The sequence below is a fragment of the Fringilla coelebs genome, assembly GCF_963513975.1.
Source record: "Fringilla coelebs genome assembly, chromosome: Z".
Classification (NCBI taxonomy): Eukaryota; Metazoa; Chordata; class Aves; order Passeriformes; family Fringillidae; genus Fringilla; species Fringilla coelebs.
This window is the reverse complement of record NC_140031.1, coordinates 1,907,850-1,935,719: the sequence shown is the minus strand read 5'-3', so window position 1 is coordinate 1,935,719 and position 27,870 is coordinate 1,907,850. Positions and strand designations below refer to the sequence as shown.

The following is a 27,870-nucleotide window of genomic DNA, read 5'->3' as shown; positions in this document are numbered from 1 at the left end:
CCACCTGGCAAGGCAACAGCCACATGGCCAAAGTCAAGGCATCATGGAATGAAGCTACATCACAGAAATTTCACGCTGGAAATCAGGAACAGGCTCTTCACCCAGAGGGTGGTCAGGCACCAGAACAGGCTCCCCAGGTCATGGCCCCAAGCCTGACAGAGTTCAAGGAGCATTTGGATTACGCTCTTATGTTTAGACAGTCCTGCAAGTAGTGGGGAAGTTGGACTCAATGGTCCTCATGGGTTCCTTCCAATTTAGAATCACGGAATTGATTATATTGGAAAAGCCCTTTAAGACCATCAAGTCCAACCATTCCCCCAGCACTGCCAAGGCCACCACTGACCCATGTCCCCACGTGCCACATCCACATGGCTTTTAAACCCCTCCACCACTGCCCTGGGCAGCTGTGCCAGAGCTGGACAACCCTTTCCATGAAGGAATTTTCCCTAATGCAATCTAAACCCCCTCAGGCTGTCCCCTCCTGTCAGGAGCTGTGCAGATCCACAAGGTCCCCCCTGAGCCTCCTTTGCTCCAGGCTCAGCCCCTTTCCCAACTCCCTCTGCTGCTCCTGATGCTCCAGCCCCTTCCCAGCTCCGTTCCCTGCCCTGGACACATAAGATATTCTATGATATTCATGATTCTAAGATCAGTGCCCTGAATCCCAACCCACTGGGACGCACCTGAACCCATCCAGGGGAGAAAGATCCCAGTCCAGTGAGAGCCCAGCACCTTTCACCAGTGTGCAATTTCTCTTCAAAGACTCAGAAGGAAAGTGGTTTGACTCACAGTTTCTGCTATCTCAAAATCTATCAGAGGGATACACTACCCTATGCTAACATAACGGATTAAAGCAGAAGATAAAATGCTGTTCCATTATCTATTTATTAAAAGCACCACTTGAACTGCTTTTATTCAGTGTACATCTCCCAGTAAAGAGGCACTCCTTGACGGTGTAAATCAGTGAGCAATTGTGTTTTAACAGCCTTTAGAATGGCATTTCCCCACGCTTTTAGACAGAGTATCAGACAGAAAACCTCTTCCAAAACTCACTTATCCTAACAGGCGAGATCACAGAGCTCTTTACTGCTCCTCTACCACCAAGACAAATACAAAATGGGCTTCTAAAACTCACAAAGCAGAGATCATTCCCATTTCTGCTGCATGAATATCCTTAATGATGGGACAAAATAAATAATTTTGTTAGCAGGGGAGAACTGTGCAGCTCCCACTGACAGATGGGACTCCTGGTAGGTGATGAAATGCAGGCTGCAGCTCCCAGCCCAACGAGTCCTTTCCTCTGTGGTAGCTGTGGGTTTTGTGGGAATCAGCTCTTACTGAGCCAGAAAGGATGAAGCCACTTCGAATCTAGCAGGTCTCTGAGCAAAAGGGGAAGAAACGATGCCAAACTTCCAGCAAAAGATTTCAGGTGTGAATACAGCAATACATGTGAACTGCACAACAAAAGGGAGGTTGTTGGATTCTCTCTGCTTCACCAGAATAAATTAGGCTTTTTCTTGGTTGAGGATATTTTTCCATGCCAAGAAACATTCCACCTTACTTTTTGCCACGCTCTACTGCTTTGGTATTCTAATTTTATTTACAAAATGTTTCAATAAAGAAACCTGGAGCAAGAGCATTCATGAGCAGGTTGGATTTCAAATGAAATGCTGGTGGAAGACAAGCACAGAAAGCTGCACCCTGAGCTACATAAATCAGTGGAGTCTCCACTGTAGGCATGAGCAAATGTCAGATCTGACCGGGGGAAGAGGGAAGGGGATGTAGCCACATGCATGGGGAAGGATACCCATAGTCTGGAAACTGGATGGATGGATGGATGGATGGATGGATGGATGGATGGATGGATGGATGGATGGATGGATGGGTGGATGGATGGATGGATGGATCCTGACGACACTGCTGCCATCATAAGGACTTCAGCACCATGGCAGACTCAACACTGAGGCTGATGTCATCACTCCTTCCTTTCCTGTGGCCACCTGCATTTTACCACCTGCTGCAGATTACCTGGGGCACTGCCTTGCTGGGGAAGGCCCAGGGCCCAGCTGTGCCACCCTCCTTGGGGTGGTTCCCAGCCCCATGCATCCCAAACCTCTCGCCACTCTCACACGAGCTGAATTCTGATGGGGCTGACAAACCTGGAAGATCATTTCAAACCACAATCACTTCAAATTCAGCCTGTGACCTCCTTGGCAGGATCTCCCTTCAGCACAGCAGCCCCAAACAGGAGCTGACAGTGCTTGGCAACCTTTTGAACCAGCACTCAGGTCCCTTGGGTACTGAGGGGAGGGTTTCTCTCAACAACATGCAAGCTCCCTGGCTCTGACAGCCCTGCTCTTGGGCTGCCTGGGAGGGGACCAGCATCCCCATCCCCTGCATTCAGTGGTGTGAAAGGTCACTGGGGAAGGTGCACTTGTCACCAGGAATAAACCGCGAGGCACAAGTTGTGTCACGTCTTCTCTCCGGGAGGACGGAGCCAGTGAAGTCAGAGAAAATCCTCCCTGATGCCAGCGGGGTTCGGATCTGTCCTGGAGGAGCGAGCAGAAATGCCAAGCAGCAAGGAGCGAAACCTGTCCTAAATGGCATGGGTTATCAGCTGGCACAGAGGGAGACCCAGGGGACAGCCAGGGCAGCTGTCCCTTCACACTGAGGTGCCAACCAGTGCAGCCCAAACATCTCCTTAACACAAGTCACCCCATTACCATAAAGCTTGGGCAATGCCAGCTTCCCAGTCCGGCTAAATAAATCCCTTCCCTTTGCTTCCCCTGACAGCACATCTTATCCAGAGCTACTCTGAGACAAGAGCCACCAGCAGACCAGGCAGAACTGTGTTTGAGGGTTGTCCTGGTCTGAGAGGAAGTGAGTGTTTTGGGATGCTGTGGTCAAACCAATAGGTGCTCAGATTTGAATATTGGCACCTGGTGTGGCCACTGAGGACATGGATACACCTCTGAGAACACAGCGGGGTCAAAAGCAGAGAACTTCCAGGGGGAAGCTCTCTTGGATTCCATCGGTGAAAGAGGTCAGGGGCAGGGGAGGGAAAGCCAGGAGGTCTGAATGAGGTAGGCTGGGGCCTTGGACAGAGAAGGGAGGTGAAGGCCCCTGCAGGATGAAAGGGTGGAGGAACCCTGAGAGACATCAGGCAGCCCCCCTGAGAGAGAGAGAGAAAGAGAGAGAGAGCTTGTGCCACATTGAAATTCGGTATCATGTGCTGGCAGCACGGCCAGCCAGGAAGGAGAAGGGGGCAGCGAGAAAGTGCCCGGCAGGACGGCATGGGAGTTCTGGACAGGCAGAGCCTGATATTTTAACCCTTTTCTTGGATGATGGGAACCTTACAAATGCTGATCCTCCTGGAGCTGAATGAGGAGTGAGGGAGAGATGGAATAGCCAGAAATGGGCAAGTGTGATGAAAGTTTGTGCAAGTGAAAGATGTCCAAGAGAAGTTGAGAAGAATCCTAGGTGGGAGGAGGTGATGGAGTGGCCTTTGGCTGGACTTTTCTTGTATAGCCATGGACAGAACCATTTTTCCTGTGACACAGAGACTGCATTATGGGGGGAGGCAATGGCTTGGAGCCAAGAAAGTGCAGTGATGTGATGTGAAGGAGGGCGTGAACAGAGACGACGGGTGAGGAGGGTGGTGGTGGTGGTGCCCTCCAGGAAGAAGATCTCTGTTCTTGAGATCTCTCGGCCCCAGGGGGTGAATTTGGGGGGGACAGGTGTCCCAAAAGTGAGAGACTGTGCTTTTTGTTGGAACTGGGCAAAGCACCCTTGAAAAGGAAAACCCTAGAAGCAGCTCTGGTCCATGCACAGTGGTGAGAGCACTGGGCATGGAAGGAAGATGTCACGATGGCAGATGATCTCGGGGCAATGCCACGAGTGACCTGGAAACACAAGAGGTCTCAACTGTTTCCTAGGGAAGCCCATGGTGCAAGAAGGACTCCTCTCTCCTTGATGAACTGAGAATTATCTGAAGGGTGAAGATGGACTGAGAGTTAGTGATCTGAGGGGTGGTAACTGAATGGAGAATCCACAGTTTTGTCTTACAGTAATGTGTTGGAAATTTGGTGGTGGGAGGAGTAATGTTTGGAAGGTTTTCATCCCGAGTTCTGTGTGTTTCTTTCATATATTGTAGGTTAATAAAGTTTCTTTTCTTTTTATTCCTAAGCTGGAGCCTGCTTTGCTCTATTTCTGATCACATCTCACAGTAGACACTAGGGAGAATATATTTTCATGGGGGCACTGGCATTGCACCAGTGTCAAACCATGACAAGGGTCCAGCTCAGGAAAGCATGCCTGATCCCCTGTGCTCCTGAAGTGTTAAACTTTCCCAGATGAACCTCAGAGTTTTCTGCATTTTACTACCTTTATCTATCAGAATAATCTTAGAGCAGATTTTACTTCTCTCTGCAGCGGGTAGCGAACCACAAGCAAAACTACAGCAAGGATAGCCCACACAGAAGAGAAGCAAACCTCACCTGATCTGCTGGGAGGAATAAACCAGGGCCAGCTAGCACCAATGGCTTACCTGGTTTTCCTGGCTCAGCAACGTCCTAGGAACACAATCAGGGTCACAGACCCCCCGAACCAGACGTTCTGCAGGGGAGAAGATTGTGTCCTGCCACGCTCTGCTCGAAGCCCAGGAGAAAGCAGCAGAGCCCAGGGGGGTGATCAGCAAGGCCCACCTCTCAGCTCGCAGTGCTGGCAGGCAGGGGCTGACACAGGCAGGGGTGTCACCACATAAAGGGCTGTCGAGCCCACGTCCGGCCCCTCTGCTCCTCCCTGAAATGTGGGTCAAGCCACAAGGTGACAGTCAGTGCTAAGGGAGCCATCCCTGCCCACTAAGGTGCTTCCAGCACTGTATCAAAAACTAAAGCCAAGCAATAAAAATTAAAGGAGAAGTAATATGGATCATAAAACCCAAGCACAAGACTAAAAAGTCCCCGGACACTGATGCATCGTTAAGACAGGGCATGGAACTCCCCTCGCAGCACCGCCAGGTTTCCTTTCCATGAGAAATTATCCTGGTTTTCTGATTATTGTTTTTGCCAAAGATGGGTCTCCTGTTAAGGAACACTGGCTCTCCAGTGTTAAGGAAAAAAGGTGGTGGAAAGGCTTAGGACTTGTGTGTCACCCTGTACACCACTTCTTGTGCATCACCCACCCACTGGGCTTTGTGGCTGAGACCACCAGCTGCAGCCACCCTGGTCAGGAAGGATGCTATGGAGATACACTAAACAGATCCACACAACCATGCAATGTTTTGGGCTGAAAAGAAACTACTAAAGGCCATCTAGTCCAGCCCCCTGCCCACGGGCAGGGTCACCTTCCAGTAGAACAGAGTGTTTTAAGTCCTGCCCAACATGGCTGTAGATGGGACATCCACTACCCCAACTGGTAACTAGAATAACTAGCTCCAGCCTAACAAGGCTGCTGGGTTGAGCTCTGATAAAAGAAGACATTATTTTGTTAGAAATTCTGCTTCCTCCAGCCTTGCAATGACTGGTAACTCACAGGCATCCTCCCCCATCCCAATATCCCACTGTTTTCCCACTACAGAAGGTCCCACTGAAACAGCAGCCCCAGCACTGGAAATTTTATGGAGGTAGAAGTCCAGATTTTACTCTTTTGGACACAAAGCTGGGGTTTTAATCACCTCTGGTACTGAGGGGGAAAAAAAAATGGGAAACTCACTGCCCCACAACCAGTGCCCATCATCTCCATACCCCACTGGTCCAGCCCTGCTGGCCCATTAACATCCCCTTCTTCTTGTAAATTTTGCCTGAGCACTCCTGCCTGCCCTCCTGCCCTCAATTAACCATGGCCTGGGGGAGAAGCTGGTAAGAAAGCACTCAGATGTACCTGATCTCCACAGATGGTGAAATGAGACAAGCATGAGCAGAGGGGATGGGCAAGGGCAGGGCAAGCAGGACAGCAGAGCCCCTCAGGCCCAAACATCCTTGCCCAGCTGTCCTCATCCCCCAACACTTCATGAGATTTGAGGGAAGTTTGTATGCCACAAGGTTTGGTTCTCTGCTCTGAAGCAGGTTATCCTTGCAAACACAACCTGCCCTCTGCTGAACCCCAGAGCCGTCAGGCCTCTCCCATCAATCCCAAGGGGTGGATGTCCCACCAGCCACTCCCATCTCACGACACAAGGCAGAGGCTGAGCCCACACAAGCTCTGCAGCTCCCAAATCCCATGGGAGCCTTGGAGAACACTGTGTTAGGAATCAGTGCATCTCAGAAGCAGCAATGGAAGGAAACCTGTGGAAGGGCCAGGTTGGATGGGGACTTGGAGCAATCTGGTCTCGTGGAAGCTGTCCCTGCCCCCGGCAGAGGGTTTGGAATGAGATGAGCTATAAGGTCCTTTCCAAACTAAACTACTCCGTGACTCTACAATAAATATCTCAGGCTCCAAACAGCACCTCCAGCATCTGTGGGGATGCCAGAAACACAACTGGCACCTTCATCAGGGTACCCAGCTCCCACTTCCAGCTGCAAGGAGCCACAGGTCACCAACGAAGCAGCCCCAGCTTTACACAAAGGTGGTTTTGCTGGAACAAAAGCAAAGGCCACAGAAATAGGTTGATTTTTTTTTCCCTCTTTTTCCTGAGATATGACTAAACTCCAGGAGCAGGTAGTGCCTGGGCATCCTGCAAGCATCCTGCAAGCAGTGCTTTCAACATGAAGGAACAAAAGGCTGCGGTGGGGAGGAGAATGGTGGGAAACTTTGCAGGCTCCTGAGATTCATTTGAGACCTGGTGTTTGCAGCACAGGCTGTATTTCATCTTTTCATAAGTAAGTCTTACCAGGAAACATTACAAAAAAGGGGGCATTTCAAGGCAGAAAAGTTGGTCGCCAAACGTCATTTTATTTTATTTTTTAAACCCTTTGTTAGCAACTCTTCTGGGGAGCAAATCCAGCAGAGGCAATACAGTGCAGCGTGCACTCCTAAATTAGTTTCCAGGCACTTGGGATGCTTTATTATTCATTTCCTCCAAATATTAGGTAATGCCTTTCACCCCTTTCAAAGTCTATACGAGGGGTCTTTGATGCATTGTGGGACTTGAAAGTTTCAGGTCTAAAGAAGCATTTCTTTTAAGTCCTCCCTTTTATCAAGCATATTCTGTTCTGTTCGCTATAATGCACACAATGGCATGAGAGTCTTGACCTGCTTCATGTCTGATGAGTTGAAATCTCAGATGCATAGGATAAAACAGCCATTCCTAGCAATACAGCTTAAACACTTAGGGCTCTATTCAGGCAAATATTACCCAGGGGTCTGCCACGCCACTGAAAAGCTGCAGAAATTGGCTCGGTAGACGGCTGACCAATTCAGCAGTGAGAAATGACCCCGCCACATTAACTCCCCTTCTCATTTCACCCTGGGCGAGCCGGGGTCTGGAGGTAAGCGCGGCAGAAGGCGAGAGCCGGCTGAAGCCAGATTCATTTTCTTTATATAAAGTATTTTTGTGTGCGTGTGTGACCATGAATGTCATTATGCGGATCTGCAAGGGAAGGGAAGTAATGACATTAGGGCACGGGCGCAGGAATCGGGGAGGTTTTTGTCTTACAGTGACACCGGGGCGCTGTCACGTCTTCTGGACAGGCAGAATTTGCAGGCTTTGAAACACTGCAAATGTCTTAGAAAAGCAGGTCTCTGCCTCTGCTGAAGGCATGTGGACTCTGCTGGGTCACTTCACACCATCCAGCATCAGTCTCCTCCACGTGTTAAGCAGAATTAATATCTCTTGTTCCACAATAATTTACCCTGTTTATAGGTTTTTTTCGCCCTGTTTTTCCTTCTTCATACTGCAAGCTCACTTAAGAGATAGCTCCTGTCCAACAATACACTGCACCCTGGACAGGGATACAAAGTAATAAAGTTACTATTGCAAAAGCAAATATATTTTGTTACAAAATACCATGTTTTTGTCCTTTAGACAGTCACACCGACATGTTTTTACAGAAGTACCAGGTGTCTATTTTAGGTTATTAGTCTCCTCTTATAAGTCTCCTCTTGACAGGTTAGAACTAAGAAAAAAATTTTAAAAGGCAATCTGGAAATGCAGGGGTAAAATTCAATGTACAAGCTGGAGAGTTCCTAAATGGGCTGAAGATGCTGGAATTTGCCTTGCATGTTTTATACCCCAGGAGCAAAAGATGCCTCTAGAACAAGTCCGAAAACAAGGGTTCAGACTACATGGGAAGATGCTTGTAAAAGAGACAGGCCATGGTTTTCTGACTCCTCTTGCCTGCCCCAGTGCTACATCCTGGTATGACCTGCAATCCCACCCTGTCAGCCTGAGAACAGACTTGATAACCCAAACATTTCACTGGGAAAAACATTTCTTAAGCTATATAAAAAGGAAGAAGTTCATCTTGCATGAGTAAAACCCAGCTATGTCTTTCCTGATACTAGCAACATATCCAGCAGCACCTCCTGTAAAATGGAAATATATGCATCTGCAGGCCCTGGCCCTCGTGTGTGTGACTTTAGGATCAGCTCTAAAAGAAAATCAGATCCACAAGGATATAATCTCCCAACCCATCCACCTCCTTCAGGATACTGCAGACCTGGAGAGCACAAGCCTAATTTTTGAAGGAGGCTGAGCATCCCTCTCGCAGCTGGCAGGGCAGTAGCAGCAACAGGTAACAAAAATAGTATTATAAAGACTGGATAGACCTTTGAGCTACCTGGTATAGTTAAATATGGAATATGTTGCTTATTGCAGGGGGGTCGGACAAGATTTTAAAGGTCTCCTCTGACCCAAACTATTCTATTCTATTCTATTCTATTCTATTCTATTCTATTCTATTCTATTCTATTCTATTCTATTCTATTTATTCTATTCTCAGCTCTCACGTTACCCACCTGGCTAGGAGGCTTTTTAGGAGCCCTCTGAAGCATCCTTACTTAAAATACCATCAGGATATACATGGTTTGTGCCCCACATGTATGTACAGTGCTGGTCTGCCAGAGGGCAGCTGACAAGTCATCACTATGCATGCTACAAATCCTCTGAGCCAGTAAGAAAACTCAAACAATGTGAAGATTTATCAGTTTGCAGATGGAAATCCTTTCAGTCAAGACAACAATTCTATTCCTTTTGAGGTAAATGAAGAGTTTTTGCTTGGGGACCCTGTCAGGAGCAGAAGGCAGCACAAGGATGGGACCTATCACTCACTAGTCAGCAGAAAGATGCTGACAGAGGTGTCTGCACAAATTTTTAGGGAGCCTGAAACAGCTCCTTTGAGAGAGGCAGACTGAAGAAAAGAGGCAAAACTGCAGGAGAAACAAAATCTATTTGTAAACCCCAGGCAGAGTTGACACAAGGCAGCTGGCACAGGAGTGCAGAGATGATAATGGAGCCTGATGGATAGTTCAGAGGATTATCAGATACCCTCCAACTCAAATATGCTGAGGAACCAATTATTTAATGCTAAAGACAGCACAAATGGATGCTTAATAAGCTGCATGACTTCAGGATTGCTGGAGCTCAGGACTTACACCCACTGGTGTAAGTCTGGAAAGGCAGCATGATGAAATACCCAATGCTTCAGATACACACTGGCCCTCCCAGTCATCATTACCTCTGCCAGGAGACCAGGGGGCATGGAGGGGAAACAGCTGGAATTTGGGAGCAGATGGGTGCAAGAGAACTGCATGGGAAGCATGTTCACCACCCCAGGCTGACAGCACTCAGCTCTGCAGTAGCCTTGCTGGTTGCCCTGTTTACAAGAGAAGGGGTTGCTGTTCTCAGGAACAGTCTGGATTTTTCTTCTAGCTGATTGCAGAGAGGCAGCAGGGAAGTTGTAGGAGGTGTGGGAGACAGAAAGGAGTTTAGTCTGTGCTCCAGGCACTAATTAGAATCTGTTTTGGAGTCAGGAATGATTCCTGTGAACAAAGCACCCCTGCTCAAGCTCTTCTGCTGGCAGGGGTGTTGGGGGAAAACAGGGTCTCAGCACCTTCCCTGCCTTGTCAGGAGGTCACCCTGCAGATACACCATCCCCTCAGGATCCATTGCAGGGCTGCTCTTCCAGCCAGAGAAGAAGAACAGACTTCTGCTCACCCTCGCAAGTTGCTCAAACTAGATCAGATGGAACATGGGATAAAAACATCTCCACTAACTATAAAGGGCCCCTATGTTTTTAAATGTCTGAAGATTGCTTCCTGAAATCATACTGTGTTTCTCCCTTCATCTACACTCAAACTGTACTACAGCAGCTGAGGTGTGTCTTAAAAATCTTCATTTCCCCATGATCCAACCTCCACCAGCACTGCTCCTGTATTCCAGGTTACAGCAGAGATGCAAGAGTAGGTGCAGGAAAGAAATTTTTTATGATGAGGATGGTGAGGTCCTGACACAGGGTGCCCAGAGAGGCTGTGGCTGTCCCTGGATCCCTGGAAGTGCCCAAGGCCAGGCTGGATGGGACCTAGAGCAAGCTGGGATAATGGAAGGTGTCCCTGCCCATGGCAGGGAGGTTGGAATGAAATGAGCTTTAAAATCCCCTTCCAAGCCAAACCACGGTTCTACAATTCTGTGACAGCCCAGCACCAAGATGCTCCTCAGCATCTATCACACATGCACAAAGGAAAGACGTGGGAATTTGGTCCTTGAGGGATGGGAACCTGCGGGGGCTCACAGCATGGATCTGCTGAGGGTTTGGACAGTGTAAACCAGGAAGTTCTCATGAGAAGATGGTGAAAAAGACACCCAGCCTCCCACCTGACACAACGCAAAAAATCTCAATTCAAAAACATCAGCTCAGGGTCTGGCTCTGGCATATCAGCTAGCTCAGATGATAAAAAAAGGATTCTCCTTTCTTCCTGTTCAAGACCTCTAGGCACACATCCAAGTCACAGCCTCCTGTGTGACAGCTGCAGAAAACAGGTCTGGAGAGGACCTTGAAATGCCACCCAGATCGCAGCCTCGTGACTGGGTCTGGACGGGGCCAAGCACAACAACAGCCAAAAGCACTCCAAGCATTAACAAATATTGTTGCTTGGTGCACTCCTGTGCAGCTGCCAGCATATCTGCTGCCTGCTCCTTCCAGCACTCAGCACTGAGAACACACATATTGATGAGAGCATCTTCCACGGATTTACAGGAAGCAATTAGAGGTTTGGTCGTTGACGACAGCTGAGAATCGTGGTGGTGGTGGTAAAGATGATTTGTGCTGATCCATTAACACAGCAAACTACCTCCTCTCTCACAGGAAATCTCAATAACTGAAGGGCAGATCAGAACCCCAAGACCCCGGAAAGGTATCAGGACAACCACACAGCTCTCCCCAGACTGCATCCTGCTTGCCAGCTCTCCCCCCAAAGCTCACCCCGGTGTGTACTCACCGGTACCCTTGGTTTGGCTTCAAAATGGTGATGCTCCTTTCGCTCCTCTGACCATTTCCTAGGGAAAAACAGAGAGAAAAAACACAAAACAAAACCCCTCATCAGATCCAGGACTGATTATGTGGTTAAGAAGGGCCAGCTCTGGAGAAGCCTCTCCTGGGGCGATGAGAAAACAGAGCAAGGCCTGCTCCTGCTCTCCCACCACACGTGTTCCCAGGGTCAGTTCCTCTGCTCATCACCCTTTCCTGAGCCACAACATCACCTAGCAACACCGCGCCACAGAGGTGCAAGCCCACCCATCCTCCCCCCGTATCACATCTCCAGTGACAGCTGGGAGACGAACGCCCCAGGAATGGATCCCACTGGGGCAGCTCTGGGCTGCTCCACCCATCCCTCCCCCAGATCAACATTACACTTTGGCCCCTCAGGATTATCAGCTTATTCCTACATCCACTGTTCAGTCAGCAGTGGCAGCTCAGTAGTACCTGCAGTGCAAATCCACAACAAATCCACGTTCTGCACTCCTGGGATGCAGAGATGGAAGGTGTATGACCAACATCCTCCCAGCTCTGCCCACAAAAGTTCCCTGCTCCTCTTATCTTGGGAAAACCTTTTGGAGAAATGGAGGTCTACAGAAGCTCCTGGCCACTACTGGCACTTCAAATGATGGAGATGGGGGCTTGCATTTCCAGAAGCTGACATCTCCCTGCGGGAGGCCCAGCAGCTTGGCTGGACTCAGGGCTGATGAAGGAAATCAGCAGAAAGATGTTTTGGGGTGCTTTACTCCACTTCAGAACAATCTCAAGGTGTGAGAACCCCACCAGCAGGTAGCCACCATATCAACAGGACAATTTGGGGGGCTGGCCCAGGCCTTCTCCTGGTTGAGGACAGGGAGGAAGACCACTGTGGCTATTACAACACTGGGAACATATGATGCAGTAGTGCTCAGCTGGAAAATGCTCCTGTGGCTCAGCAGTCCGATGGAAATGCACTGTTTGCATGCCAAAGAAGCCATAATCTGGGGTATTTTCCCTAAATGGCACCACCAGCATATATCTGTCCTTGAACCTGGATTTGTACCTGAGTCCTGGCCAGGGTCAAGAGGTTCCCTCCTACTCATGGAAGCTGCAAATGAAACAGGATCTCTTTGCCAAGGCTGAGTGGTGTGCAAGGAACAGCCACTCATTGCGTGCAGTCTCTCCACTGGGCAAGGAGACACTTTCTATCATGGGGCAGCTGGAGGTGGAGACACTGCCTTCTCTTCCCCAGTCCCCCGAGAGATTCCTGACTGAATCAATCACCCAAGCATCTCTTTTTCTTCTCCAGGTAGCCCCTGAATGGGTTAACTAGTGCAGGGTCCACCAGCACTATTTCCCATTACTCATGACACAAGGAAGCAAATGGGATTCCTCTCCCAGCTTTTAGAAAGAGCCAACAATCTTCATTCAGCCTTTATGAGACTCTCATTATTTTCATGAGGAATTGTCAACAACATTTTCCAAGGCAGGCTGACACCTGGATGTCAGGATGAAGAAACCAACAGGCTCTGATCACCCTACCCAATCTATGACACTGGTAAATTACTCTCTGCACATACACTCAAGGAACAGAGCAAAACCATGAAGGGTAACCTTTGTGATGGCCCCTAACTCTCCTCCTCACATGTCTACAACCACTGGCCTGAGGACATTTAGGCAGTCTGAGGACATTCATGGAGCACATGTGATTGGTGAGGACATTTAGGCAGTCTGAGGACATTCATGGAGCACATGTGATTGGCGAGGACATTTAGGCAGTCTGAGGACATTCATGGAGCACATGTGATTGGTGAGGACATTTAGGCAGTCTGAGGACATTCATGGAGCACATGTGATTGGTGCTGCACGGAGTGGCTGCAGACCAGCCCCAGCCCCATAATCAGCCCCGAGAACTTCCCTGCAGCCAGTCAGTCCATGTGCTTTCAGGAGCATCTGGCTTCTGTGACCCTCCAGCAGAACCTCCTTCTTTATCCAGGGCCCTGTTCAGTTCATTAACTCACAAGGAGCCACCACTGTCCTGGACTAATGGCTCGTTTGCCACTCAACAGCCAAAAGTGATCAACAATGGGCAAAGAGCTTAATGCAGGCTCTGTCAACATGCCTACACTGGGCCAGCATTCATTTAGGGCAGAATTCACAGCGGAGGCTGCAAAAACCCTGCAATGGATCCTGGCTTCATGGCAGAGCTCATGAGCCCTGCTTGGGTCGACACACAACCTCCCCTGGCACCAAGGCAGGGGCTGGCACCACGTTTCCCTTGGGAAGTGCTGGGTTTCAGCTCTAACTTCTGCCTAAAGCCTTCTTCTCCCCACAGGTCCTTTACTGCAGCTGCTCCCCAGAGCAAGGGGAGCTCAGCTTGCAGCACAACACTCTGTTGTGTGCAGGTAGGGTTGGTGTCTTCTCACAAGCAACAGGACAAGAGGGAATGGCCTCAAGGTGAGCCAGGGCAGGCTGAGCTGGGATATGAAGAGAGATTCCTTCAAAGAATGGGCTGTCCAGCCATGGCACAGCTGCCCAGGACAGTGGGGGAGTCCTTGTCCCAGGAGGGATTTAAAACCCATGTGCATGTGGCACCTGGGGACAGGGGTTAGTGGTGGCCTTGGCAGAGCTGGGGGTATGGCTGGACTCAACAGTCTTGGAGGGCTTTTCCAACCTAAATGATTCTGTGATTCTATGATTCCACCTCAAACAATTCAAATCGCTCTTTGAGGCACAGAAGAATTCTCATGTGACAACAAATGGGAGTTCCTGGGCTAAGAAAAGGCTGCCCCTGAATCACAGTTTCATCAACGCTCCAAGAAGAGTGGCTGTGAATAAACACACTCATGATGCACCCTCTGAACCAGAAGATGCCCTGATGCTCTTGTAGCAGTTTCCAAAAGAGGATGGGCATTGCTGAGGGCAGCCCAGGCTTCATTCTCCCGTTCCCAAAACACACGTGCGATGAGAGGCTGCAAATCAACCAGGCTTGCCTGTGGCTTCCCCTTCAGCCACAAGGTCCCTTTTAGCTTCTTGGGGTGGTTTGGAGAATCACTTGAACACGCCCTCCTGCAGACGACATTCAGATTTCTAATTACCCTCCCTGAATACATCGCTGACGTGCCACATCAGCTCACTCGTGGGGCTGCTCCTCTCACCACGTGTCGCCAGCAGTGGAGCTTCTGCCTCTCTCCAGCACACTGACCTCCCAATCACCTGGCTGGGCTGAGCTGCTGGGCTGGGAGAGATGATTCCCAAATAAACTGGTGATGTGGAATGCTTGCCCTGCCCTCGAGGTGGAGCCCATGTGAAGAAACAACCTTTATCACAGAATCACAGGGGAGTTTGGGTTGGAGGGGACCTTCACAGGCCATCTAGTTCAACCCCCCTGCCATGGGCAGGGACATCTTCAGCTAGACCAGGTGGTTCAGAACCTTGTCCAGCCTGAGCTTGAATGTTTCCAGGACTGGGGCATCCACAGTTTCTCTGGGCAGCCTGTGCCAGTGTTTTACCACACTCCCTGTAAAAAACTTCTTCCTGAGAGCTGATCTAAATTGATTCCCCTTCAGTTTAAAACCATCACTCCTTGTCCTATTGTAACACACCCTGTTAGTTTGTCTCCATCTTTCTTCTAAGCCTTCTTGAGGCCCTGGCAGGGGCTCTGAGGTGTCCCTGGAGCCTTCTCTTATGCAGGTGAACAGCCTCAGCTGTGCCAGACTGGCTCCAGAGCAGAGGGGATCCAGCCCCTGGAGCATCTCTGGACATTCCGACAGCTCCATGTCCATGCTGAGGACACCAGAGGTTTCTCCAGGGAACAGCCCTGTCCTCAACAGAACTAGCACTCATGTATTTCTAGTGGCCTTCCAAGGCTGCCATCCATGCTCTAGCCCTTACCAGCCAGCAGCTGGAATTTTGGTCACCTGAAACACAGAATTGCCCTGGACTGACAGCGAGCACAGACCATGGGCATGCCCTCCCTAGTGTCCAGGCCTGGAGGTGACACCCAGGGACAGCCTGATAAACCTACACCACTCCCTGGCACACCAGGCAGGGGTCAGCTTCAACTAAGGCATCTCAGGGGGGTGCCCACACAGATCCTGGCTTTAGTTGCCTTAATGCAGGTTCTCATTGCTACACTGGACTCCCCAAGCTGTCCCAGACCCATGCCTGGCTTTTTTGGGTAAAACCTGCATCCCTCCTGACTGACAGATGGAGACTAAGCAATGGGTCCTAGAGTAAAAATGGACACTAAAGCCAGCAGCTGAATTGTGGCCATATGTGGGGCGGCTGCCCCAGCTCTTACTGCAGCCCATGGGGATGCAGTTGGCACCACTCTGGGTGTTTGGTGAGCCATTCAGTAACCCAAACTTCAGCATCTCTCTTGGGGTGTGAAACACCCTCTAGACTCCACTGTCCAAACATCCACTGACCCTAAAAGGAGATTGAGCACCAAGTTAGTATTTTTATCTACCACTGCAGCCTACTTCCAGCTCCTGGTCTAAGTCTCAACAGCTCCTAAATAAAACCTATTTGCATGGAATGGGGATGCCCTGCAGCTCTGCACCCTCAGGCCCCTGCTGTGATGAGCAGCACAATCCTGGCACATCCACACTTCCAGGATGGTTCCAGTGCTTGTGCATAATAGGACTGAAACAAGTAAATTTGACAAAGAAAGGAGAAAGAGCAACTGATATGCAAATCCATGCCATAAATCATTCACCAAATCTGTTCTGCAGTTTTGAAATAATCTTGGAGGGTGCTTCCCAAGTGCTGTCTGCAAACCCTCTGTTAATCTGGGAAGCAGATGCTTCTACAGTATTACAGCATCTTCAAGAAATCCCCATCAAATGTTACTTTAAAATGCCCATGACTTTTGCAATCAGTTCTTTTTAAATCTTCTTGGTATATCTGAAAACCAAACATCATAAAAAAAAACCCCTTTGCTGTGATTCATCTGTAACAGGTCTAAGCCTGGGGAAGAGCTCATCTCACATCTTTCATACCTAGGTGATCCCCAAATTCCTTCCAAAGGCCTCTGCCCATTCCCTTCATACACTCTAAAGAGTCTTTAACTTCCTCAAACTCTTCCTGAGCTTCACTGAAAGCCTTTGTTTCCTCAAACAGGGCAGTGCCCTGGAGATGCCCTCTAGAATCACAGGAGCCAAGTCACCCACACCCCTGCAGAAAATCCCACACAGAAAACATACTCTGAAAAGGCATTTCTACCATGCCCTGGCACAAACGGACATTTCATTGCCTAGGAGAGTGTTTGGGATGCTTACTGTTGGGTTTTTGTTTTTATTGCCAGGGACTGTTTCTTCCAGAAAAAAAAAAACAAAAAACACCAAACAAAAAACCTGCCCTGAGACAGATCATCCCTCCCAGCCTGGAAAGAAATGAGTGTGTGGATCGTGCTCAGAAGGAGTGACCTGGCTGCATCTTTGGGCTGACATCCTTTCCAATCTCCAATGCTCAGTTTTCCCCTTCCTGTGTGAAAATGGAAACAACAGCATCAGCTGTGGCTGGAAAGGGCTTTTGAAATCCACAGGTGAGAAGTGTAGGTAAGACAGCGCTGCACCCTTCTAGAAATGGGGGGAGAGGGAAAGGCAGCATAGGGGAGAAAACCCCCACACAATAAATAATACTCTACAAATTACATAAAATGAACGCATTAAAAATCCAATCCTCCAAGAAGCAGCTGCTTCATTCTTTGCTGTTGATAGGATCAATATAAGAGAGGAAATTACCACCTTGTGCTCTGAAACACATCACACCGACTTTCCTTTACAGACCCTAATGTTCCTGATTGCAGTGTCAATTTAAAATTTACCATAAAATGCAGAATCTCATAAACTTTACAACCTCAATCACACTCAGCCAGTGTTTTCACTCGAATCACATGCACAGGCACCCACTTTGCTCTCCAAGGCAGACACACATCCACATGCTGCTGGCAGCAGGTGGGAGAGCAGAGCAGGGCACCACAGCTGGGATCTGCCTGTCCTGGGTAGCCTGGATGAAAAGAGAAGGAATCAGGGGAAAACAAGATGGAAAACATACCCTCAGATTTCTGTGAGACAGCACATCCCATGTCCAGCAGGATGAAGAGCAGGATGATTTATGATGAGGGTGCTGAGGCCCTGGCAAAGGGTGCCCCGAGTAGCAGCCCCTGGATCCCTGGAAGTGTCCAAGGCCGGGCTGGATGGGGTTTGGAGCAACTTGGGTTAGTGGAAGGTGTCCCTGCCCATGGCAGGGGTGGAATAGATGGCCTTTAAAGGTCCCTTCCAACCGAAACCAAACCATGATTATATAATCAAATACAGCACGACCCCAGGTGCAGCAGCTGTGGTGCCCTGAACACGCTGCCCTCGAGGTGCCACCAGCACCCCACGATGCTGAGCCAGCCTCCTTGCACTGGGAAAAACTTAAAACAGAGCTGTTTTGCAGGCTCTGATGGAAAACCCTGAGCTATTTCCCTAATCCTTTTCTGAAGGGTGTCCTTCAGAAATGTAAGCCCACCCAGCTCCTACAGAGAAGCTGGTGTGAGTTTTTAATGCAGGGAAGGAGCATGCAGCTATGCCCGTGCCATGAGATGACCACTTGCTTTTGCAGCATGGGTTGCACTCAAGGGTTGACAAGGAAAAAACTAATTAGGCTCCTAATTTTGCTTCCTACATAAATCTAAGTCCTTTTGCTGTTGTCACTGTGACAGAAAACCCATTTCTCTGCAGGGCACAAAGGATTTTGGCTGAAGCATAAGAAAAAGATGCATATTTCAAGTTGCCCTTTCCCAAGAGCCATAAAACTCTGCTCAGTGTCTGCAGTCTGCATGTACCCTGTAAGTTCTGGCTTAAAACTCTCCCTCAGCTCAAAAATCACAGGATATTTCTGCCGGTAAATGGGAATTTTTGCAATCAGGTGTTTGCCTTTGTGACTGACTGAAAGTGTGATCAGACAGATGCTTAAAGATACAGCAAGGGTTAAACCTTGGGAGAGGACAGGAGGACTTGGGGATGAAGTAGTTGATCAAAGGGTGGCTCAGAAGTTATTTTAAAATAAACCAAAAAGTAGAACTTCCCAGCGGTTGCCACTGTAATTACAATGCAGACAACGGAGCCCTGGTGCTCTTAAGGTTACTGGATTTTCCTAGCAGCTGTGTTTAATTTACTTAAAACATGCAAAGCCATCAGGTCAGATCCCATTAGCAGAATCTCTCCAGAGCGCTGCAAGAGCCCGGCCAGCCCAGCAGCAGAGAAATGCTGAGGGGACAACACAAGTGTAAAATACCCCTGGAGGAGTAAGACACCAAGGTGGTGCACTGTCCTCCTCCCTGCCTGCAGAGAAGCTGGGTGCTCAGTCCTTCCTGCTCATCCAAGGACCTGTCCCCTCATACTCCCATCATAAGCCATCTTCTCCTAAGATCACCAGAAACAGAAATCCATGCAAATACCTTGACTGGCTGTGATGGAGAAGGATTTGGGATCAAGCATTTAGGGAAGTCCTTCGAGTGTGTGTTTGCTGCAACCAGGTTTTCTGGGTGTCCTACAACTGCACAGTGTCTCACCTGGATCCTCTACTCCCCAAGCATCACCCTGACTTCCATGCTGCATTAGAGAGAAGACTCTCATGTCCTGAGTCACACTCAGAGTCCAACTCAGAGATGGGAGCTTGGTGGATTTGTGAGTCAGGATTCCCTCCCCCTCCCCTGAAGTTTTGTTCACACATATATAATTCAGGACCACACAATTCATCAGGAGTTTTTCCAAAACACAGCTACAAAAATTACAACGTTCTTGTCAGGAAAAAAAAAAAACTTCTAGAGATACTTTTCTGTTTCTTTTTTTGTTGTTGTTGTTTTTTGTTCTTTTAACACTAGCTCAGCCCTCTCTCCGCTGAACGGAATATCAGGGTTTCATCCACTGTTTGTGGCCCCTGCCAGCTCAATTCTCTTTCTAAAATTAGCATCCTGAGAGATGTAATTGCTAGAACAGGAGGTGTTAGGTCATGTTTTGGTCCCTGCACATCAGGCTAAGTGCTTCTGCTGCCACCTACAACCACCTCAGAGTCTGAACCTCAAACGTGCCCTGCTCCACTGAGCCCAGCAGAGTGATGCAGCTTTAATGGGTGCTGATGCCAAAAAAAAGAGAACTGAAGACAAGGAAAGATAACATACCACAGGCTTCCATCTGCACATGACCCCCATATACAGTCATTCCTACAGAGAATGGGCAAATAAAGTAAAATAAAATACTAGAAAATACAGGAAATAGTATTTCCCACGTAAGCTGTAACTGCTCCCGGATCCCTGGAAGTGTCCAAGGGCAGGGTGGATGGGGTTTGGAGCAACCTGGGATAGTAGTAGGTGTCCTGCCTATGGCAGGGGGGTGGAATTAGGAGATCTTTAAGGTCTCTCCCATCCCAAACCATTCTGTGATTCTATGACTCTAGAATACAATAGAAAACAATAGAACAAAGCAAAAATAATAAAATAAAATAAAATAAAATAAAAATACAATAATAAAATAAAATAGAAAATAAAATAAAATAATCCTAAGCAAAACACCACAAACAATAAGAAAAAATGTGAAGGGATAGGTTTGTTTATGGGAAATCTGAAAAAACATCTGACCAAGCTGCATGACCCTCATTTCCATCACAACCCCTCTTGAAATTAGCAACTCCTGCCACAGTGTGCAAGAAACCCCAGCCTGGCCCTGGAATCCTTGGAGCAGTTTAAGATTATTCTTCCAACATAAAACTCCAACATAAACTCATCCCTCATGTCTTAGAGAGGTGTGAGACTTATTTGCATAATAAATGACAAGGCAGGAATATAGATTTGTGTCAGATCACCCTCCCTTCCCTTTGAAAGAAATCTATTTATTCTGACTGAATCGTCTCTTCTCCAAATAAATGGTGTTTGTAGTCAGTTTAGCTGGCACGATACGCATTCTTTTGCATGCCTGTAATGAATTTTCACAGCCAGAGCCCTAATCCAGTCTAGTCATGGAGGGTTTATCACGACCTCTTATTTTATTTCTGCCGGTAAATGGGAATTGCTTTCCTTATCGCTATCTAGAAGCACCTGAGTGATTTTTGCTTCATATTTCCTATCCCACTGGAATTCAGGATGCAGCATTATCTGATGCTGTACAATTGTCACTCATGTTAGCCGCCTTTTCATTTTAATTTGCCGGATTTATTGCTCTTTCCTTTTTTTTCTTTTCCCCAGGAGATTTTACTTCAGATCTGAGTTCCTCCTTGCTCTTTTCCATCTTCCTGGTCAGATTTCTTGGGTGATCCTCAGGAGGGCAGAATCAAGGCTTGTCTTGCCTTCACCTGCCTGACGCCTTTGAGCAACCTGGGATAGCGGAAGGTGTCCCTGCCCATGTCAGGGGATGGAAGAGATCAGCTCTGAGGTCCCTTCCAACCCAACCCATCCTGTGATGCCTTCCCTTGGCAGAGCACAGAACCTCTGGGCTTGCCCCAGTCCATCCCACTGGGGAAGCAAAAAACTGTGTAGTGACAAGAAGGAATTTTCCCTGACTTTGATTCCAAACAAATCCATGAGAGCAAGGGCTTGCCGACATGATCTCTACGGCTGCTGCAAGCAGGGAGCAGGTATACAGCTTAGAGCTCCAGGAAACTGGACCTGCTGCTGCTGGAAAGGCACAAGAAGACCTGTAAATCCTGCAGATAACACTGTGATGGATCAGTAGTGGCAAGACATTAACCTTCACTCTTGAGGAGACACCCAAATGATAACACCTGTAGCCATGCCACTCCAGAGTTATCAGTCTTGTCGCTGGTGAAGATAAATCTATCTGACCTGAGCCATCATCCTACGCCACTCTGGTTTCCTTGCTCAAAATCCTTGTAGATACCAGCAGGGATCAGGAAAATCACACCTAATAATCAATTGAGAGTGTGCAACTATGCTCACATGGAAACAATTCCCTTCAGTATGTTAAAATAATACTGCAGAGAAAGGAAGAACATGGTAGGCTTGAAAGCTGGTCTGCAGGGAAAGTGCTACATGTCAGTGACAACTGTGGAAGGGCAGAAAACAGCTACTAAAGCCTCAAGGAGCTGTCACACAGAGGAAAATGTAAGTTAATTAAAGCCACTTAAACAAATACATCTGGGACAGGGGCATGGGATGTAGGGAGGGAGAGTGAAGTGATATTAAAAGCTCAGATACATGGTGAATCCCAGACAGGAGGCAAAGAAAACCTATTTGGCAGAATCCAGATGAGCCCCTTGCCCTGGAGCTGTGCCAGAGGGGGCAGTGAGAGCCCCCTCTGCCCCAGGGATGTGTCTCAGCTTTGGGCACAGCATTGTCCCACAGTCCCACAGGGAGGCACAGGCTCAGCAGATCCACCCCTCCTCTGGGAAACAGCACCCAGGCTCCACTGATGCTCTCCTGGACCAAAGAGTGACAGGCTGGAATTATAAATCCAACATTCCCCTTCCTAATGTCTTCCCTCCTGTCCCTACCCCAACATTCAGCTGAAATGAGAACCATGGGCAAAGCATCCCTCTGGCAAAGTGTAAGGATGTAAATTCACCTCAAACACACCACCAGGACCAACATCAACTCCACCTTCCCCCACTCCTTCTCTGAGCACAGTCTCCCCTGAGCTCCCAGAGCTGATTTGCCTCCTACCACGCTCAGGTGATGATGAGCACAGGTTGATCACACCTGCCCTGCTGATATAAAACCACAAAAAGAAATATTTGGATAGGCTCTGTGTATTTTTTTATTGCAACCAGCTCCCCGAGAAACTTAAAATGGTGGTTCCTTATATATTCCTTTGGGCATTGATTCAGAAGTGGAAACAGAACACCTACACAGGGCTGGGTCATGATGGAGATGGTGAGCTGTCCTCTTGAGATATTCCTGCTTGAGAAGCAGGGCTGGCCAGCCTTAGCATGAGGCTAACAGGAAGAGAAACAGGAAAGCAAATCCATCTGCACACCATCAAGCCCCTGCTGCAGGATGACAGCCTGCAAGACTGCTGTCTGCAAGAGGAAGTCTTGCCATGGCATCAGCCCGACCCAGTTGGAGTGCACAGAAACACAGATGGAGTGAGGAGGATCCAGGCTTCCAAAGCAGCTTAGCTTCCCACCCTCCCTTGACTGCTGGGATGGGGGTGATGCAGCAAACCCAACACCAACCCACGTGCTCCTCCAGGAAAGCTGTGAAGCTGCTGGAATCTGGCGGTCCTGGTTAACAGAGAGCTGAAGGACGGAGTTAGTGAAGGACCTGGGTCACACAGGACAAGGTCTGAGATCTCCTTCACCCCTCAGCACATTTCCTAACTCCAAACCAGGCTTATATACAGATCTTCTATTGCAACCCTGGATGAGATTAACTTGTTAGAAGTCCCATGGCCCCAGGGACACCTCAGAGCCCCTGCCAGGGCCTCAAGGGGCTCCAGGAGAGCTGCACAGGGACTGGGCACAAGGCAGGGAGGGACAGCAGCCAGGGAATGGCTTCCCAGGGCCAGAGGGCAGGGACAGATGGGATATTGGGAATGAGGAATTGCTGGCTGGGAGGGTGGGCAGGCCCTGGCCCAGGGTGCCCAGAGCAGCTGTGGCTGTCCCTGGATCCCTGGCAGTGTCCAAGGCCAGGCTGGACAGGGCTTGGAGCAGCCTGGGACAGTGGAAGGTGTCCCTGCTCATGGCAGGAGTGACACTGGGCTTTAAGAGCCATTCAACACAAACCATTCTGCAATTCTAGGGCTCTGCAGACAGCACTAGAGCCTTGTCTGATGCAGCCCAGGACCGCAGCCCCCTCTCTGCCTGCAGCTCGGGGCAGGCATCCAAGGCCCCCCACCCATGCCATGAACCCCTTCCCTCCTCAGGGTGACTTCCTTAGCACAGCCCAGCTGCCTGCCCCCACCCAACAAGGGCTGACAGATTTGTGCTGTCCCCTTAGGGTGGGGTAGGTACATTTATTTCCTCTTCGGAAAAAAAAGGAAAGAAAAAAGGAAAAAAAAATATGCAATTAACCTTTTCCTCTCCTCGCAACTGGCAAGAAACTTCCCTGCCACAGGAATAGTTTGAGGACCAAGATATCTGTTCCCACAGCTGCACCAATGCTATTCTGGCTTAGCTAAAATTAAAGAGCTGAAGTTGTACGTGGGCCTTCATGAAATTGTCATGGGGACCACAAGATTAGAGGGCCAGATGGTGACCTGGGAGGCTGAGGGCTATTCTCAGCTGCACCAAGGGATCCTCATGTGTGTCAGAACATGTTTCTCCACCCCTCTTAAATAAGAATCCTGAAATGGTTTGCATTGAGAGGACTTTAATATCCAGTTCAAACCCCTTCCCAGGGCCAGGGAAACCTATCCACTATCCAACCCCCAATCCAAACTGGCTATGGACACTCCCAGGGATCCAGGGGCAGCTGCAGCTGCTCTGGGCACCCTGTGCCAGGGCCTCAGCACCCTCATCATAAAGACTTTCTTCATCATACCAAGTCTGAGTCTCCCTGCTTTTCATTTAAAACCATCTACCCTTGTAGTCTCTACAGGCCCCACTAAAAGCTCTGTCTACATCTTTCTTCTAAGCCCGCTTTAAGAAAGACCAACATATCTTGCCTGGTCACCTCCAGCACCCATCCAAACACTAGCCAGAGATCCAACAGCACTAAAAAAACCAGGAAAGCACAGGACAGTCCCAACATGCCAGCCACCATCCATCCCCTCTCCCACCACGAGCAGTCCTGTGCCAACAGCTGTTCTGGCTATTGTTGGCCACATAAAGCCCAGGCCAGTGGCCCCGCTGTCAGCATGCAGCTCATTACTCTGCCAAGGGCTTTGAAACGTTCAGAATACGAAAGGTGCTCCATCAGATCAGATTCAGCTTCGTTTGCTATTACAATGCACTGCATTTCTTTTGTCTGCGACTTTTGATGATGTGCAATTGTTCCCCTCAGTCAGTATTTCGGAGTCATTAGCTGGAATTAGTAAAGTTCCTGCTGCTGGACTTTTCCAAGGCTCTGTTCTCGGGCTACAAAGAGTCGATGAGGAGTTGTCCTGCTTTCACTGAGCTGGAGGCACAGCAGGGAGCATGCTGGGGGGAGCAGGCAGTGCTCAACTCCACTTTTCCCCTGCAGGCACCGGGAAATGCACGTGCAGGAAAGATGCTGTGGGTGGTCACAACAGGGCTGGTGCTTCCCAGCCAGCAGGGAACCTGAGTCCCTCTCATGTGGTACCTCTGCTGGGACCAGGGGAAGAGGTACACCTAATTGTGTCCATATTTAGGAAGAACATCCCCCAAAGTTCAGGTTTCTATCCCAGAAATCCCCCACTTCAAATCTAAAGGCATCAGCCCTGAAAAAGTCATGTTTCTCTGGGTGAAGGGATCTCTACTTGAGATAGAGACATCTTCCTCTGTGAAAACACCCGTATGTGCCTGACCTTGCCCTCCTCTCTCTTGCTCGTGTTACACCCTTCCAGCTATACCAGAAGGGCTTTAGTACCAAGACCCTTTTTCCTGAAGGGATTTATATATGGAACATCCACTTCTCAGGGCAATCTGTGCCCAGGCCTCACCCCCTGTGTCACAAAAAATTTCTTCCTTCTATCTAGTCTGCATCTCTCCTTCTGCTGTAAACTATTCCCTTTTGTCCTGTCCCTCCCTGCCTTGTGCCCCGTCCCTGTGCAGCTCTCCTGGAGCCCCTTGAGGCCCTGCCAGAGGCTTTGAGCTCTCCCTGGAGCCTTCTCTTGTGCAGGATGAATGCCCCAAGCTCTCCTGGTCTGTCCTCTGATCAATTTTGTGTTTGTCTCTGATAGAGGATCCATTCCTATTCATGCCTGAGGTGGTCCAGCAGAAAAACAAAGCGATGAAGCTCCATGAGCTGTGCCCAGCTGATGTCATTGTCTGGACCCAAGGACACAGCTCAGGTCTGGGGATCACAGCAGCTCCAACTCACACCCAACCCACCTGTGGGTGGAAATTCCAACCTGAATTCCCAATTCCAGCCATCCCACCTCCTTTTCTGGATGCAGTGTGGGTGTTTGGCCACTACAACCCTGAAACAAGACTAGGAGCAAACCAAAATTATGGGGACACTCTTGTGGAGAAGAGCTCAGCACTGAACCCAGCTCCTTTAACAGCTGGTCACCTTTCACATGGGACTGTACTTCCATCCCCTAAGGATTTCCCTGAAATTCGCCTCATAGATCATCCCACCCAACATTAACAACAGCATTTCCACTGGGACACGACCAAATGCAGACAATTCACACCTCTCACCTTACATTTTTTAAAGTAACAGGCTACAATAAAGCAGCCTGCCTAGATTCCAGCCTAATCTAAAAACAACTTTATGGCTTCTAATTTTAGCACTAATCTTCCTTTGCTATGGTTGTGTGATTTCTAATTATTTTATCCCCAAGCCTTGCTTTGATGGATAGTTGTACCTTTTCCAATGCCAAATGACTTGTAAAGTGCCTTTAAAAATTACGCTGATAATTTCAGGTTCATTTCCAGTTCCTACACAAATAACATCCTCATGTATGGCTTCACTGCAGAAATATTATTATTATTATTATTATTATTATTATTATTATTATTATTATTATTATTATTATTATTATTATTATTACTACTACTATTACTACTACTATTACTACTACTATTACTACTACTATTACTATTATTGTAATAAAAGCAATACAATTTAGAAAGGAGAGCTCCATTCTTTAGGATGATCTCAATGTGCTCCTGCAAACACTGTATTTTCTCTTAAAAGCTGATAAAGACAAAAAAAATCTGTTATTGAGATACGGATCTCTTAACAATTCAGTGCCTTGGCTTGGCATGGCTCCCAGAACATTTTGCCTTTATCTATCCCTATTTTCAGGCTACAGCTCAGGGAAGAGCAGTTGGCCACACCAAAACCTTCGGGGGACTTTGTGAGGGGCGATGTGCAGTGGTGGCAGAGACACATTTGCCTTGATGCTCCCCTGGAGCATTTCCTACCCAAAACTGCTGAATTGAAAGCAGCAAACACCAGCCCTCAGCCAAAGATGTGTTGCAGGGAGTTAGGATGAGCCTCCAGCCCACAGGCTGGTGTTCTCTCACCTTCCAAGCTCACCTGAAGCAATCTCTTGGACCCTCCTAATTGCTGACCTAGATCAAATCTGAAACCAGTTCTTACACAGAAATTTACTGGGCAAGGGATGCTGCCTGAGGACTGTTTCAGGATGCTGAGGCAGCTGCCTGCCTGTGGCATGTCCCAGTAGGACCTGCCACCAGCAGCCAGCACCTGAGCAGGGGACACAGGCACAGGGGTGTTTGTTGGGTTATTTCCTTCCCCAGGATTTATATGGAGCTACGGTTAATTGTAAAACATCCACTTGACCTGCGGCCTTTTTGTTTTAGTTATTCTCCAAGCTTTGACAGCAGAGTTTAAACACAAAGCATATGACTTTTGGCAGTGAGGGAGAACCCCATTCCCACAAATTCTGCGTGGATATGGAAAAACATCCCACTGCAGCCCTGATGCTGAATGTAGTCCTTCTTTCTCATTCTTCATTTTCCTCTCTTTCACTTTCGGAGCCTGTTTCACGATCTGTGTATCCTCCCTCCCCACTGGAAACATGAGCTTAGCTCCCCAATGCAATATTCAAGGGAGGAGGACATGGGATGTGGTGTTCTAATTCCCTGCACAAAGCTGTGTTACAGAGGATTTGAAATGGAGACTGTCAAAACAGGAAACAACCCAGTCAATCTCCTCCTGCCTGAGTCCTGAAAATGTCACCACACAGGGCTGCAAGGGATGGAGAAAAGCCCTCTGCTCCTGCATGGACAGAGGATGCCCTGGGACAGGGGGCAGCAAGACCCTCTGCCCTCATGCCACTCTGATCTGAGAGCTGGGCTTCAGCCTCTGCTGAAATCAGTGTGGAGCTGGTTTTTATTGACTTGGGGAAAAACTCAGCAAATCAGGTTAAAAATTATAACCCTCTATTCACTGATACTTCTATCAGCGTGAAGAATTTTGTATGGAATGTCACCTCACTCAGGAAGTCAATCCTACAGGATATCCTTCATCCTTAGTGCTTTGGAGTAACATCCACAGCATCCTGCTTCCTTCTTACTCCCCTTAAAAGCCATCCCTGGGAGCCTCACCTCTCCAGCTCGTGCTCTGTGTTTGAGCTGGCCTTGCTGGGATAAAAGCACAAATCTTGGGTCTAATCCTGCCCACACCCCCCAGGCAAAGCACCATCTTCATCTCCATGAAGATGCAGAGCAGGACAATGCCAGGCCCCAGGCTCTTCCATTTCCATCTATCCACCTTGGAGCAAGGATTTAAAGATCCTCAGAGGCACAAAAGGGAGGTCAGGTCTGGAGGAGAGAATGAAGCTACTGTAAACCCAGACAAATAAGATGCTGAGTTTATTTTAGAAAGAAGGCTCCTGCAGCTGTAGGTTTTGAGCAATTCTTAAAAGCCTGATCTGAACAAGCA

General features: G+C 48.6%; 1 protein-coding gene across 2 annotated transcripts in view; it reads right to left on the bottom strand.

Annotated features, from left to right (window-relative positions):
* Window positions 1–27,870, bottom strand: part of ZBTB7C (zinc finger and BTB domain containing 7C) — a gene marked incomplete at both ends in the record, with an annotated part of 104,094 nt that overhangs the window by 62,507 nt on the left and 13,717 nt on the right. Inside the window, one exon of one of the 2 annotated variants that reach the window (XM_084225122.1) lies at window positions 11,371–11,428. The exons of the other annotated variant lie outside the window; for it this stretch is intronic. Coding sequence (XP_084081248.1) covers window positions 11,371–11,428 — 58 coding nt within the window. The remainder of the gene's footprint in view (window positions 1–11,370; window positions 11,429–27,870) is intronic. 2 annotated transcript variants of the gene reach the window in all.